Here is a 16,366-nt window from a genome sequence, read left to right on the forward strand (position 1 = left end):
GCACAAGCTAGTAGCGCCTCCTTCTCTTCTGCATCCTGCTAGTGCACAGTCCTCCTCCACCACCCCTGCCAGCCACCAGTCTATCATCGTCCTCCTCGTCGGACCAGGTAATTAGGCCCCGTGGGCCGCAGCACAATCTAATATTTCATTGCATTTTCTGCAAGTTTGACAAGAGCAGCAAGGAAAGGAAGGACGGGGGGGGGGGGGGGGCAAGATAGCTTAATAATAATTATAACAAAGAACATTACTCTGGATGGGAGAGAAAGGGCAATGGCAATGGGCATGAATGGCTAAATTTCAGTGAGGATATCCTGTTTCCTGATGCCTGGGTTCGTCTTACTGTTGTTGTTGTTGTTGTTGTAATCTACCATGGGAAGCCTGGTGTTATAAAGTTGATGGAATGTATTGAAATTAAATGGAAGTAGAATTAAACTCTCCTTTCATTGGGGCACACATGGAATCAGATCTTCATCTGTTTTGTAGAAGTTTACCTTTTTACACAAATGGATTATTCTGTTTTGAACATGTTTCAGGGGGAAGTGGTTTTATTAGTCAAAATAAATATTTTGTTTCATGCAGATTTCTTTTGTTTATACATGATAAATGGGCTATATATGCCCCTAATGCAGCCCATATTGGTTTTGTTATATTTTTTTCTTGTGATAACTTATACTATGCGAAAACGAAAAACTCATCTCTGTCTGGTCGGTAATAGAAGGAGCTCATTGACACTATCCACTCTAAAAGGTTGTTTTGTGGCTGTACATGAAGAATTGTGATATTGAATAAATAAGCGTATGTGTAGTGTGCCTGCACCGTTAGAGGGGGAGAGAAATGTGTTGTCCCCCCCCCCCCCACCCAAATTGCAGGGCTGGCTATGCCCGGAGAGAGAGCCTGTTGTTAAAATTTTACCAGCTAACTCTCTCCCTGGGAATAGCCAGCTCTGCAATTTTTTTTTTTTTGGGGGGGGGGCGTGCAGAGGTAGATGGGGGCGCAGAAGTGGATGGGGGGGTGCAGAGGTGGACTGGGGAGAGAGCCTGTTGTTAAAAATTTACCAGCACACCACTGGGTGTAGCCAGACTCAGTATTTTGGATGGGCCCAGAGGTAAATTGGATGGGCCCTCCCATGCACACGTGTCCCCTCTCCCTTCCTCCAACCACACCACACCACACCACAAATATCTTCCCGGAGATATTTTTTTAAGAATATAGAGGGATTTTTCACCTACCCAACATCTTCTCCCTCTCTTCTATGGCATCCCGGCATCTGTGCTCCTGTCTCTGAATTCCGTCCCTCCCCAGTGTCAGTACAGGTATCTTCGGCACCTATAGCGATTCATTCTTGCTGCTTGTGCCAGCCCTGCAGGCTTCCATCTGCTGTGTCCCACCCTTGCTAACATCATTGCCTGTTTCCTGTCTGGCGGAATGCGGCAGATGGAAGCCTGTGGGGCCGGCGCAAACAGTAAGAATGAATTGCTGAAGGCGTCGAGGATGCCTGTACTGACACTGGAGAGAGATGGGGTTCAGAGACCAGAGCGCAGATGCCGGGAAGCCGAGTAGGAGAGGGAGAAGACAGCAGTGTGGTGCTTCAGCTGGGTGGACCTGAGCCTAGACTGGGTGAGCCTGTGCCCACCCAGGTCCACCAGTAGCTATGCCACTGGCGATTCTATAAGCCGCACATAAAGTTAGGCACAGTTTATAGAATAGTGCTTATGCCCAGAAATCACACCTAACTTCAGGCACACCCTTTTGCACCATCTGAAAGGTAGTGCAAATGTATGCACCTACATTAGATGTGTATCCCCGTTATTCTGTAGCAACGCACGTTGATTTTAGGAATACCCTGTTACACCCATGACCCTCCCATTTCCACACCCCCTTTTTGAATCACTCGTAAAGTTTAGGTGTGGATCTCGCACCTAAATTTACACACATAAATTTCATTTACATTTAATTAGTGCCAATAACTGCACGTTAAAAAGCCAATTAGTGGCACTAATTAGCTTGTCATTTAATTAAAGTGCATGCACCTAAATTTGCATGCACAATTTTTGGCAGATTTTACAGAATTAGATTAGCATGCAGCATCCCACTGCTTAACTTTAGGGAACTGTACTGAATTATACTAACCCTAAAACTGTTGTAAATGCCCGCACCTAGATGTTAGCACATACATGTGTAAATGATGATTTATGCATGTATTTATGCACTGCAATCATGGGTATTATTTAAGTTCTGCTGTCATGGTTGACAGAAAGGAATCTGGCTGCCTACTGCCAGTGATGACTCAGAAGCACATAGAAAAGTGTAAGTAAAGGGCTGGGGTAAGAATAGTGGTGGTGGTGGGGAGATCATAGGCCCAGAAGCCTGTCTTTGATCAACTGTAATTAGGGGGGGGGGGGTCAATCTGTTTTGGGGAGTAGAGGGTACGTTTCCCTACATTAACCATCCCTTTTACATTGTATTGTGTAGCATAAGGTGTGTATGGCCCCCAAAATACTTGGCTTATGCTCATTTAAAACAAATGTTTCTCAATTTCTGACCATTTTTTGTCTTTCTTTAACTTATACCTATGAATGAATGCATACACATTCTTAAATTCTTGCATATATAAATTGCAAGCCTAATAAATAAATATCTGTGTACGAGTAATTTACAGGCAGCATTTTTATATGCCTATATGAAACAAATGCACACTCACGAATGCCCACCCCTAGAAACTTGATAAGCAAAACAGAGCAGTGTTATGGCTGTGTTGTCTTTAATATGACTGTGGTAACAGTGCCACATTTTTCTGTATGGTGTTAGTTTTGTACAGAGATTATTAAAATTGGAAGGTAATGCATGATACTGTTTCAGCTGGTAAGTACAATAGTAAAAACAAAAAAGGAGTGGAATTGACCACAAAACGTCTGTTCCTGGAGGATTCACAAATACATAATCTCAAATAAAGTTCATCAGTACATATAATAATCTATCAGATGCGTAGTCTTAATCTTATAAAACATATGCTATACAGATGGACCCTACATAGGTTGTGTTTCGGCAAATAAGTCTTCCTCAGGAGTCCTTTTTGTATATAACATGAATTATTCAAATAAGAGCAATATGTAAAATGAACAGGCAGCTATGCACGAGACACAACCGTGCACCAAAAATCTAATGCTGCAGTCTATAATTGAGACTAAAACCAAGACTAAAACCTGAATCTTCAACTTACTTGGCCGGTGCTGCTAACCAGATAAATACCTTGGGTCCGTCCATTCTCCATTTCTCCCTGAGATTTTCATATAGTTATAGGCACATAGGGGTACTTCTACTAAGCCATGACAAAAAGTTGCCTGCTGTAGTGTGGGTGCATGTTTTTGGTGCATGCTGGGCCAGGTTTTACCGTGTCTGGGGAAAAAGTTTTTTTTTCAATGGGCCAGGAAAAGGGCCTGTGGTAAAATTGAAACCAACGCACACCTATATACGGCCTGAGCCCTTAACACCAGCCATTGATCTAGTGGTAAGGGCTCATATGCTACATGCGTGGTGACTGGTCAGCATGTGCCAACTGATGATTAACATGGGAAATGCTGTGCATGGTAGGAAATAAAAAAAAAATAATTTGTCCCAGAGGTATGGGCACACACCAAAGCTGAAATTACCACCAGGAAGCCACTCTAGCCTTGCAATAGTCTTATTTTGGTGCATGCTTCATGCACATAGAGCCTACTGCGCCTTTGCAAAATAGCCCCATAATAAATTTTGTTAACTAGAGGAATAGCTTCAGGGGAATATTTCAAAACCGAGGTTAGGTAATTCTTAAATTACCTAACGAAGGGCGAAGGGCGACCAAAATGATAACGGGGATGGGACGACTTCCCTATGAAGAAAGGCTAAGGAGGCTAGGGCTTTTCAGCTTGGAGAAGAGACGGCTGAGGGGAGACATGATAGAGGTATACAAAATAATGAGTGGAGTGGAACAGGTGGATGTGAAGCATCTGTTCACGCTTTCCAAAAATACTAGGACTAAGGGCGACCAAAATGATAACGGGGATGGGACGACTTCCCTATGAAGAAAGGCTAAGGAGGCTAGGGCTTTTCAGCTTGGAGAAGAGACGGCTGAGGGGAGACATGATAGAGGTATACAAAATAATGAGTGGAGTGGAACAGGTGGATGTGAAGCATCTGTTCACGCTTTCCAAAAATACTAGGACTAGGGGGCATGCGATGAAACTACAGTGTAGTAAATGTAAAACAAATCGGAGAGAATTTTTCTTCACCCAACACATAATTAAACTCTGAAATTCGTTGCCGGAGAACGTGGTGAAGGTGGTTAGCTTGGCAGAGTTTAAAAGGGGGTTAGACGGTTTCCTAAAGGACAAGTCCATAAACTGCTACTAAATGGACTTGGGAAAAATCCACAATTCCAGGAATAACATGTATAGAATGTTTGTACATTTGGGAAGCTCGCCAGGTGCCCTTGGCTTGGATTGGCCACTGTCATGGACAGGATGCTGGGCTCGATGACCCTTGGTCTTTTCCCAGTGTGGCATTACTTATGTACCTCTTCCAACCCTCATTATTCATTATTCCTTAATCAACAACACACTATCCCAATATACACCCTCTTCCCACTCCCTACCTCCACCTTCTTCCTCCCTTACCCATCTTATTCATCCACATTTTGTTGTCCACCTCTTCATACACTATATTACAGCTGTTATCCAATCTGTGTTATCTTGTAAACCTGTTATATTATGTAAGCCACATTGAACCTGCTAATAAGTGGGAAAGCGCGGGGTATAAGTGTTATAAATAAATAATAAATAAATCAAGAGGTGATATTCCAGGGGAGTCTGGAAAATTTAAGAACCTTAGGTTCAGCCTACGATTATAATTCTCAGTATTCTCCAGTTTCCTATGAGTCACGTAGGGGCCCTTTTATGAAGTGGCAGTAAGCCCAATGCAGGCTTACTGCTTGCTAAAAGGGAAGTACCGCCAGGCTATCTCAGCAGCCAGGCAGTAGTTCCCTTCCCCAGCACGCACCATTTCCAGTGCTGCAAAAATATTTCAATTTTTATAGTGCGTTAATCGGGCAGTGCCATGGGCTGCCCGGTTACCACTGGGTTAGCTTGGGAGCCCTTACTGCCACCTCAATGGGTGGTGGTAAGTGCTCCTCCTGAAATGGCTGTGCAAGTGGTTTACTTGCCGCACAACCATTTCTTTAAGAAAAGAGAAACCTGCCTTTTACCTGCTGCGGTAAAAGGGGGCCTCAGCGTGTGTCAAAAACATGCGCCAATTCCAGCGCAGGCCCCCTTTTACTGCAGCTTCATAAAGGACCCCTAAATTATCTTTCAGTACAGAACTTTTTAATTGTTTTTTATGCCTGTTTTTGTTTCGTAATGACATGTAACATTGCCCATATCTTTTCAAATGAATGTCCATCCCTACAAACTGAATTATGATAGAACAGCAAAACAGCTGCCCTAATTTTATCCAATTAGCTATCTGATTAGCAGTCTGAATATCATCGCTAACCAGTTAGCACTACCAGTCAGTGCTAATTTCCAGATCTTCAGCACCAGCCGGTATCCGGATTCTGGCACTGAGTATTTGGTGCTTTTTTATTCTTGGTGACCAGGCAGGCTTAATATCAGCCCCAACATTTTCGAGGAGATAATCCAGAGCATTGTTAACCTCAAATTGACGTTTTAAGTATTTTCTGCCAAGAAGCATGACAGTACTACTACTACTACTTAACATTTCTAGAGCGCTACTAGGGTTACACAGCGCTGTACAGTTTAACAAAGAAGGACAGTCCCTGCTCGAAGGAGCTTTGCCTTTATATTTTACTAAAATCCGGATCCACAAATTAGCTGAGTTACAGGAAGTGTTATTAGTTCTCCACTGGTTTGAATAGTTTGAAAAAAAAGTAAAGAATTCTAGCAATATTCACTTCACGTCCCTCCAGAAAATATTTTAATTCTTTCAGATCACTGATCTTGGCATAGTATAACCACTGAAATGTACAGTTTGAGCTATTTAGTTCTTGTTATTACAAGGCACTCGGTGAAAATGAGCGCATCTGATGAGCAGAATAAATAACAGAAGCACATATGCTTTCATTCAGAAAGATGTTTAATCAGAGAAAACACCATGCGAGGCAATGTCACAGTAATACATCTAACCAAAAATCATGCTGCGGTTGTTATTTCAGGTAGGGAGGAAACATTAGGACTGCATTTTGAGAAGCAAAAACCATGTATTATCTTTTTTGTCATTGTTGTCTAAAATAGGCTCTTATTTAGTTGAAATAACTGTAATCAGTGCTAGAAAGTAACTATGTTAAATAGATTCATTTCAAACATGCTATATAGTAACTATATATAATTATTACTTTCTGCTTGCATTTAGGAAATTAGTAATGTCCTAAAAAGCTTGATTGTTTATATTACATAATGGTTCAGAAATGCACTTTGGGGGGATTACTATATATGGCGACTAAAGTTGTGTACGTAATTTTGGCCACGCAGCCAAATTGCACGTGCAAATTAATTGGTTAACAAGCCAATCAGCACCTATAATTGGCCACTAACAAGCAATTATCTGCACTAATTGGCACTAATTAGAATTTACATGCACAACTTGATAAGCATATTCTGTAAAGTGGTGTACGTAAATTCTACTGTGGGAATCTCATAAGCGCTGTGGCCATGGGAGGAGGGATATGGGCAGGTCATAGGCGTTCCAAAATATTTATGTACACTGTAGAAGAATATGCCAGATCTGCCCTTAAATTAGGCATGGGCATTTTTACCAGGTTTTGGTTGGCATAAATGTCCATGCCTACATTTTAACCATGGGGACGGTGCTATGTGTATTCTATAAACCATGCCTAACTTCAGGGAAAGTTTATAGAATAGCACTAAGTGCATTTTTTCAGCACCATATATATAATCCCCCCTTAAATGGTAATACTATATAATTGAATGACCACATATTTATAAATGATCTAGAAAATGGAACAATGAGTGAGGTGATTAAATTTGCAGATGACACAAAACTATTCAAAGTTCTCAAAATACATGCAAATTGTGAAAAATTGCAAGAAGACCTTAGGAAACTGGAATACTGGGCATCCAAATGGCAGATTAAATTTAATGTGGACAAATGCAAAGTAATGCACATTGGGAAGAATAATCCAAATCATAGTTACCTGATGCTAGGATCCACCTTAGGAGTCAGCAGTCAAGAAAGACATCTAGATGTCATTGAGGACAATACGCTGAAATCTTCTGCCTAGTGTGCAGCGGTGGCCAAAAAAGCAAACAGGATGCTAGGAATTATTAGAAAAGGGATGCAAAATAAGACCAAGAATATTATAGTGCCTCTGTATCGCTCTATTGTGCAACCTCACCTTGAGTATTGCGTTCAATTCTGCTCGCCATATCTCAAAAAAGATATAGCGGAATTAGAACAAGTTCAAAGAAGAGCGACCAAAATGATAAAAGGGTTGGAACTCCTTTCATCTAAAGAGGTTAGGGCTCTTCAGCTTGGATAAGAGATGGCTGAGGGGAGATATGATTGAGGTCTACAAAATCCTAAGTGGTGTAGAACGAGTAGAAGTTAATCAATTTGTCACTCTTTCATAAAGTACAAAGACCAGGGGACACTCAATCCCCCCAGTAATCAACGCTATTTAACCAGCCAGAATGGCTGTTGACCAGTTAAATAGCACTTAATTGGCTATCTGCCAATAATCTGCAGGGGATAACTGGCTATCCCCCACTAAATATCCCTAGTTAGCAACTAGCAGATAGCTGATTTCACAGCCATATTTGGCCACATAAAAACGTGATATATCTTTCTCCAGTTTAAAGATATATGGATAAGTATACAGAGCTTGAACTCTGCCGGAAGCTTATCTTCAGAGTACAGCCTGTCAGAGAAATACACCCTGCAAATCCTGTAGTTTGCATGAATCTGTACACATAGAGTCTCTTTGTAGTTTGTGCCATAAGACCACCGGGTGAAGTCAGACAGATTGAACTGGATTTGGTTCCAGCCATCATCCAACCGCATAGACATAGTGCGGATAAAGGGTCTCACACGTGTCGTGCACTGGTAATTACTTGCACAGAATCGTCACCATACATTTTTATCATTCAAAACCTGCACCTCATAGGTAAAATACTTCTTGAGATTCTTGATAATCATCACCAGGAAGGGGTGAAGACTTGGCCGGTTATCTTTAAAATGCTCAAAAATAAACCAGATATTCAATTCCAGTCACTGGAAATGGTCCAGCATTAAATATCCAGTTTTAGTGCTGACCATGGGAGTTAGACAGTATAACTCCCACGGTCTGAATATCGGCCTCAATGAAATTACATGAACACACTTTTAAAGCAAATAGGAGAAAATATTTTTTCGCTCAAAGAATTCTTAATCTCTGGAACTCGCTGCCAGAGGATGTGATAACAGCAGTTAGCATATCTGGGTTTAAAAAAGGTTTGGACAAGTTCCTGGAGGAAAAGTCCATAGTCATGGAGGAAGCCACTTCTTGCCCTAGGATTGGTAGCATGGAATGTTGCTACTATTTGGGTTTCTGCAAGGTATTTGTAACCTGGATTGCCCACTGTTGGATACAGGATACAGGGCTAGATGGACCATTGGTCTGACCCAGTATGACTATTCTTATGTTCATATGTGCTCTTTGCTGCTTAAATCTAGAGAATATTACCGTTATTAAGGGTAAATGTACATTTATGTGCATAAGTTCTAGCAGGGTGCCTAAGTGCTTTTCTTTAAAGTGGCACAGCACATAAATATAGGGAGTGCAGTCAAGGGTCAAGCATGGGTGGGGCTTCCACTTATGCATGCAACTCACAGAATACTGTAATACATCTCTGCTGTATTTATATGACTGCAGTTACTCTCTATGGCTGGTATACCAATAAATGCATAAATACAAAAGGTGCAGGTTATGCTATTGTTCTATAACAGAATAGGCTTTCACCTCCCATCCTCGGGGCACATGAATTGAGGCACCCAGTTGTAGAATTGCCCCCTTAGGAGCTGATGTAATAATATGCCCACATTATTATTCCCATTCTAGAACACGTTTTTGTGCACTTAAATTTCTTCCATTGTAGGGAGAGATTTTTTGCATTCAAACAACGTACACTAGTTTTATCCCACAGCTCATGCTAATGCATGAAAATGGCCTGCATATGGGATTACTTCCAATGCAGGAAAATACCTGCACTCCTCAAGTTTGGGACACAAGGGCATGGATCCATGGGTGGGAACCCCTGCACTCAGAGGGGCATTACCTCATGAATACCAAATCAGAGAACGCCAGCCCTAGCACCCCTGAGTCAGAGACTAGCTCCTCAGGACACTCACATCAGAGAGACCTTTATGCTCGATTTCAAAAGAGAAAAACATCCAAAAAGTGGCATAAGTCTGTATTTGGACAGTTTTCTCACAAAAACGTCCAAATAAGCATTTCTGAAACCTATTTTTAGATGTTTTTTCTCTGAAGTCCGCCAGAAGTGCGTCCAAATCTCAAGGGGGAGTGCCAGGGGTGTGTTCAGGGTGGAACTTGGGCATTCCTAAGGCTTAGATGTTTTTCAGTCATAATGGAACAAAACAAAACCGTCCAGGAGCTAGACCTGTTTTTATTACAAATAAGACACAAAAAGGTGCCCTAAATAACCAGATGACCACTGGAGGGAATCAGGAATGACCTCCCCTTATTCCCCCAGTTGTCACTAACCCCCTCCCACCCCCCACCCCCCCCCAAAAATGTGATGAAAAATATTACTTACCAACTTCTATGCCAGCCTCAGAAGTTATACTCAGGTCCATTAGAACAGCATGCAGGTCCCTGGAGTAGTCTAGTGTTGGGTGCAGTGCACTGCAGACAGGTGGACCCAGGCTCCTACCTCTTCCTACCTGTTACACTTGTGGAGGAAACTGTGAGCCCTTCAAAACTCACCAGAAACCCACTGTACCCACATATAGGTGCCCCCTTCACCTGTAAGGGCTATGGTGGTGGTGTACAGTTGGGGGTAGTGGGTTTTGGGGTGGGTTTTGGGGGGGCTCAGCACACAAGGTAAGGGAGCAATGGTCAGATGTGTACCTGGGAGTACCCCTGCAGTGCCACCTAGGGTGCTCTACTGCTTTCCTGGGATGTCAGGGGGACCAATCTACTAAAAATGCTGGCTCCTCCTATATCCCAATGGCTTGATTTTGTACGTTTTGCACTTGGACGTTTTTTTTTTTTCAAAATGGACCAAAACAAAACAAAACATCCAAATCACAAATGTTGTTCAAAACAGTATTTTTGAAAACAAAAGATAGATGTTTTTCTTTTTTGAAAATGACCTTCTTTCCTATTCAGATTTTGGATGTTTTTTTGCAAAATGTCCAAAGTCAGACTTAGACGTCATATCGAAAATGCCCCTCTTTGCCCTGGAATTCCCTAGTTATAAGGATACTGACTTGGGTGTATAAAAGTCCTGATTACCCACCCATAACCCACTAGCACATCTCCATCCACCTACCCACCCACTCACTCATTAACATATTTACCCACCCAACAATCCACTTCCCTTTGCATCCCAAAGACCCCCTTCATATTTAGCTAGCCTGCAGAATACCTCCTTCTGTTTGATTTTTTGGGTAAGGGCAGCCCTTTATGGTGCCTAAAATGAGTTGCCAATTGATAGAATCGTTGCCCTATAGACCTCCCCATTTATTGCTGGACTTTCCATCTTTGCATCATATGTGCCCTTCTGAGACTTGTGCCCAGGAGTTTTTTTCTATAGCAGGGCCAACTGTTTGGAATTCCTTACCAGTTAATTTGAGATCAGTATTACAATATTTCATAAAACATTAAAAGAATACCTTTTTCAGCGAGCCTTTTCTAAGATGCAATAATGAAATACCGATGTCAATTTGGAACCTAGTTTTATTGATGGGTTTGGTATGGTCAGTTTTGTTTAAGCTTTGAAGCCCGATGCTCCCGAGATAGTAAAACAACCCCAGCTTTTGGCTGGGGTTATTTTGCCAGCTATATCCCAGCTTGTGGTATTCGCCGCAAGATGAGTTATAGGATTTACATGACAGTGCTTTATATCTCATTACTTGCATGCTTTATATCTCGTTGCTTGCTTTATATCTTATTACCATGTATCCATGGTGACCTAAAAAATACTGGGTGCAGCACTGCAACTTACATTATAGCTTTTTAACATATGTTAAGGGGCACATAACACATGGTATAGTCTCCTCTTTTCATTATATACAGCATCGTTGAAAAAAAAATAATTTTTTTCTTGGACCATATACTCTTTTTTGTATTATTGCAATTTTTGTATTGTATACTAAAGATGAAAAACTGAGAAATAAATGTGCTTTCCTGGATATCCTCTTTGGTCTATAGTATGCAGCTTACCCTTAACATTTTCTCTCTTTTTTAGGGTATTTGGGTTCCTGAAGGAGAGACTGTGAAGATTCCAGTGGCCATTAAAATTCTTAATGAGACAACTGGCCCTAAAGCCAATGCAGAGTTCATGGACGTAAGTCAAGTACTTCCATCCTCTGATGATTTATTTTCATATTCTATCATGCTAGTCTAATGTAGTGAAGAAAAAAAATTATTATTGAATTAACTACCTATAGGGTGAAACTTTGCTTATATGGAACTCCTGTGCTTATTTTTATGAGGGTGGAATGAAAAAAGTGTATCAGTTTATGGGAACTTTCCTTCTCTATAGATTATGCCATTCAAAAATGTCCAAAGCCAGTAGATATGATGAAATTAATAGCTCTCCTGCTTAATAGAGACAAGATTACAGTAGGTTGCAATTGTTAACATTTTATAAATATATGTAAATCTGCATAAAGGGAAGCACCACCAGGTTATAACATTTCAAAAGAAAATATTTTATTATATCAATTGGGACATATACCCTAAAGCGCAATGTGCATGCTAAGGCTATTTATTGTGCATGGCAAATAGCATGTTTGTCTAGCTTTACAGCTACAATTTGCGTGACCAAACTTATTCAAATAAATTTAGCTGGTTAATGCTGAAAATGCACATTCATCATTTAAATATAAAAACTGTAACAAGAATGTCTCTGGCCTCCCCCCTTTATTATAGGGCTTAATGTTCCTTTTATTAAGGTGCACTAATGGATTTAGTGTGTGCTAAATCATAAGATGCCCATTATATTCCCATGGGTGTCTTACAGGCTCATTTTCGAAATAGAAGGGCATCCAAAAAGCGACACAAAAGGCACATCGGCATCCTCGTGAAAGAAGGTTGCCCAAATCCAATAATCAAAACAGGGCCGTAAGGGCATCCTCGGCGCGAGGACGCCCAGCTATGGTCGTTCCCACAGGGGGCATGTTAGGGGCGTGTTATGGGCAGCATTATGAGATGGGCGCCTCTAGCATAGAACGGCTAATGAAATGGTTTTGCATGAGTGGGAACATGGGCATCTTTAGTTAGACCTGAAATAAAAGCGACCAGGGTAAGGGGGAAGTCGTCTTTAGACCCATTAGTGATTTTGTGCAGTTGGAGAGTGGTGAGAGCGTTGTTGGGAGAGATAGCTGAGAGTTTTTGAGCACCTGTTACCTTTGTCAGTGTGCTGTAGTCGGAACATTTTCACCCTCACCTGCCTCATTTGTGTTTTACCTTTTCAGTTTTCCCTACCCCTTCGAGCCCCCAAACCCAGACACAACTACTTCTTCCTCTATCTCTCCCATCCCCTCCCCCTATCCCTCTCCATTACTCATGTACTCAGAGGTATGGGTAAGGAAGGCATCAAGGAACTGGGTGAGGCAGTTAGAAATGGAAGCCTGGGTGAGACTTGTGTTCACAGATAGGACAGACTGGAAACTCCCAGTGGCCGGAAAAGATAGAGAAGCAGTGATCTTTAGGTGTAGAAAGAATGGTCCTGGGCTGCAGGAGGGGTTTGAGCTGGTCACAAAGGTGCTGAATGGCAGTCCTATCAAAGCAATACCTAGTGAGACACTGCAGGTCAGTGAGGTCTAGGAAACTGCTATGGGGCCTGAAAGCTAGGGTTACCATATGGCTCCAGAAAAAGGAGGACACATTGATCCAGTCCGGGTTTTGCTTCCATTGAAAGCAATGGAAGTAAAACCCAGACTGGCTCAATCTGTCCTCTTTTTTCTGGAGCCATATGGTAACCCCAGTCCAGCATCTCTAGAGTTACCATATGGCTCCAGAAAAAGGAGGACAGATTGAGCCAGTCTGGGTTTTACTTCCATTGCTTTCAATGGAAGCAAAACTCGGACTGGATCAATGTGTCCTCCTTTTTCTGGAGCCATATGGTAACCCTACTGAAAACTCTGGGGCATGAGTACCTCCTGTGGTGCCTCCCCTCTTCCTCCAACATGTACGCCATCTGTGCATTTAGTGCCTCCATTTCCCCACACGACAGGTGCAATGCAGTGCCACCAGTGCTCACCTCTCCCTACCAACTTGGTGAAACACAGCAGCAACAAACACAAGCTGACACTCACTGTCCCACCACCGACAGCAGAGCCACAATACAAGCTCTCTCTGACCCAGTACAAACTCTCCTGCCACACCCTCTATCCACTCACTCTCCAAGCAGTCTTCACAAACATGCTGTAATAGTACACAGGACAAAGAGACAAACAGAAACTACAAACAGGTAAGGGAATGAAATATGCATTAAAAATGCATCTGTTTGAGCAAACATTTGATGGAGCTGGGAATAGAGCTTTGCTAGTTAAGGCAATGAATGTAATCTTGTTTGACTGTTTCTGCTGAGTGTGGATGTATTTCTTCCCTATCACTAATGGAGTTCCTCTCACTTTCTCTGTTTTTAATATTTTGTGAACTGCTTTGACTTGCTCGACAAAAAAGGTAGTGCAGAAAATTAGTAATGAACATTAAATGATAATATTTTGGCCTGCTCATTGCAGAGGTAGTTTTATAGAGGACGAACAAAAATATTTAGTGGGACATTGGCATATGTCAGATTATCTACAATAAATTTAAAGCTGAAACTGTAGCAAAAACTAGGTTGAAGTAATAGTTATAGCATTCCCATTTGAGGGAACACCAGATTAGGGCTATACCTGCTGTACCACAGGCACTGATGGTCCCCTGTAGCTGGAGTAGAAATATAAATCATATATTCTAAATGAATAGCTGGTAGTCAGTCTCATTAAATTATTTGAAATGAAACCTCAAGGAAGAATTCATTATTTACTTTATCCCGTGCAGGCATAGTAGCATTATTTTGCATATGTTTTCTGATCATTGAAGCCCTCCAGCTTGTGCAAAGATTATGTGTCTCAAATTACAAATGCATTCACCTTTGAGAGTCTGAATTGATGAACAACCTGAAAAAATATGATTTCACTGCATGATTTTTATATATTGGTCGTTTTCTGTCATGTAGTATTTGAATACTGGCTATTCATTTTGTCCCTTTACCTCTTAGTGGTTTGTCTGCCTGCATAAATCTGCCTTTATTATCCATGTAATTGTCTTTCATTTGTCCTTTTATTGCTTGCATTCACATTGGTCATCGCATTGCATTGCAGTGCAGTGAACCTGCTGCAGTCATATTATAACATTTTTAATGGAATTCTCAGAAATTTAGGTGACATAAGGTAACTATCCAGTACAGTGTGTAACAATCAGTTGAGACTCATATAGTGGGGTTAGTGTCAATGGCTAGAACCATACTGGATCATACAAAGTAGGAGAAGTAGAGGGTAGCTAAATGGTTAGCACTGCAGGCTGAGAATAAGGGAAGCCTCAAGCCAGAGTTAAAATCTCATTGCATCTCCTTGGACAAGTCATTGAAACCTTCATTGCATTAGGTACAGAGAAAGTATCTGTATATATTATAATCTGTGAACTGCTTTGGTTGTACCACAGAAAAGCGGTATATCAATTGCATTAGGACAAAAAAAAAAGCATGAATAAGAACCTCATTGGAAGTCCAAACAAAAGAGAAATGAGGTCAAACAAAATAGCTGAAAAAAAAAAAAGAGTCTAGAAAATGTAGAACTGTCAGCACAGTTTATTTGCCATGCCCACGTTTCGGTGGAATTGCCTGCATCAAAAGTCAAGCATTTTGATGGCTAATTTTGACATGCATTGATTGGGTGGGGGAATTGATTGAGATGACAGCAAAAGAGTTTCAGGCCCAGATGCACATAACCTAATGAGCTAGCAACATGGTTTTTATACCAGTTCTAGCCGGTTTAGCGATCAAGGAATAAAACAAAACATGCATAAAAGAGTTCTCCGAGCTCTTTTCCTATTACGGTGGTATAGCTAACGAAAACAGAATGCAAAGCTATGCAAATGTCAGGTCTCTCGGGGAAATGTGAGCCCTTGGGCCGCTGTCACGGAGGTGGCAGCAGCAGGCAAAACCACCCAACAGGAGACAGGCAACCCTAAGACGGGCTGAAGTAGACAGGACTGGAGTGGCTGGGCTGGAGCAGAAGAGGCAAGCAACAAAGAATCCAGGAACAACGTCCTACAGCAGGGTTCAAGCTTGAGAAGCAGGATACAGGAGCTACATACAAGCTAAGCTCAAGGGAATGGGAATGACAGATACGCTTGCCAGAGGAAGGGTTAGACTGGAGCTACAGTAGCTAATAGATAGAAAGGAGAGAAATGGCTGCAGCATCAGCCGCTAACCAACCTCAGACAGGGAGCAGAGCCACTGCACAGGCCTCGGAGACTCCGTCAGAAGCACCCCTCGGACTGGACTCAGAGGTTTCAAAGGGCTTGCCACTTGAAGGAGGACTGGAGGCTCGGCCCGGAGCGCCACTCGAGCAGGAATCAGAGGCTCAATCGAAAGCTTCCCTCGGACTGGACTCGGAGGCTTAAGTGGAAGCGTTACTTGAACTGGAAGTGGGGACTCAGTAGGAAGCACTCCCTGGACTGGACTCAGGCACCTAGGTGGCGGCACCGCTTGGACTGGAATCAGAGGCTTGGTCCAACATCTCACTCGGGCTTCTGTGTTTATTGCTCTGTGGGCTTCCATCTCTTCTGTGTTTATTGCTCTGTGGGCTTCCATCTCTTCTGTGTTTATTGCTCTGTGGGCTTTCAGTCCTTCTGTGTTTATTGCTCTGTGGGCTTTCAGCTCTTCTGTGTCTATTGCTCTGTGGGCTTCCAGCTCTTCTGTGCCCATTGCTCTGAGGGCCTCCAGTCTATCTGCGTATATCCCTTTTACCTGTGGGCTTCCAGGCCTTCTGGGTGTATTACTGCGGCCTGGGGGTTTCCAGCCTTTCTGTGGGCTTCTAGCCTTTCTGGGTGTATCTCTCTGACCTTCAGGCTTTCAGC

General features: G+C 42.2%; 1 protein-coding gene across 1 annotated transcript in view; it reads left to right on the forward strand.

Annotated features, from left to right (window-relative positions):
- The window catches only part of ERBB4 (erb-b2 receptor tyrosine kinase 4), a 1,861,028-nt gene that overhangs the window by 1,528,470 nt on the left and 316,192 nt on the right, over positions 1-16,366 (forward strand). Inside the window, exon 19 of the mRNA XM_030209189.1 lies at positions 11,478-11,576. Within this exon, the coding sequence (XP_030065049.1) occupies positions 11,478-11,576 (99 nt within the window). The remainder of the gene's footprint in view (positions 1-11,477; positions 11,577-16,366) is intronic.

Source organism: Microcaecilia unicolor, chromosome 7, assembly GCF_901765095.1.
Source record: "Microcaecilia unicolor chromosome 7, aMicUni1.1, whole genome shotgun sequence".
Taxonomy (NCBI): Eukaryota; Metazoa; Chordata; class Amphibia; order Gymnophiona; family Siphonopidae; genus Microcaecilia; species Microcaecilia unicolor.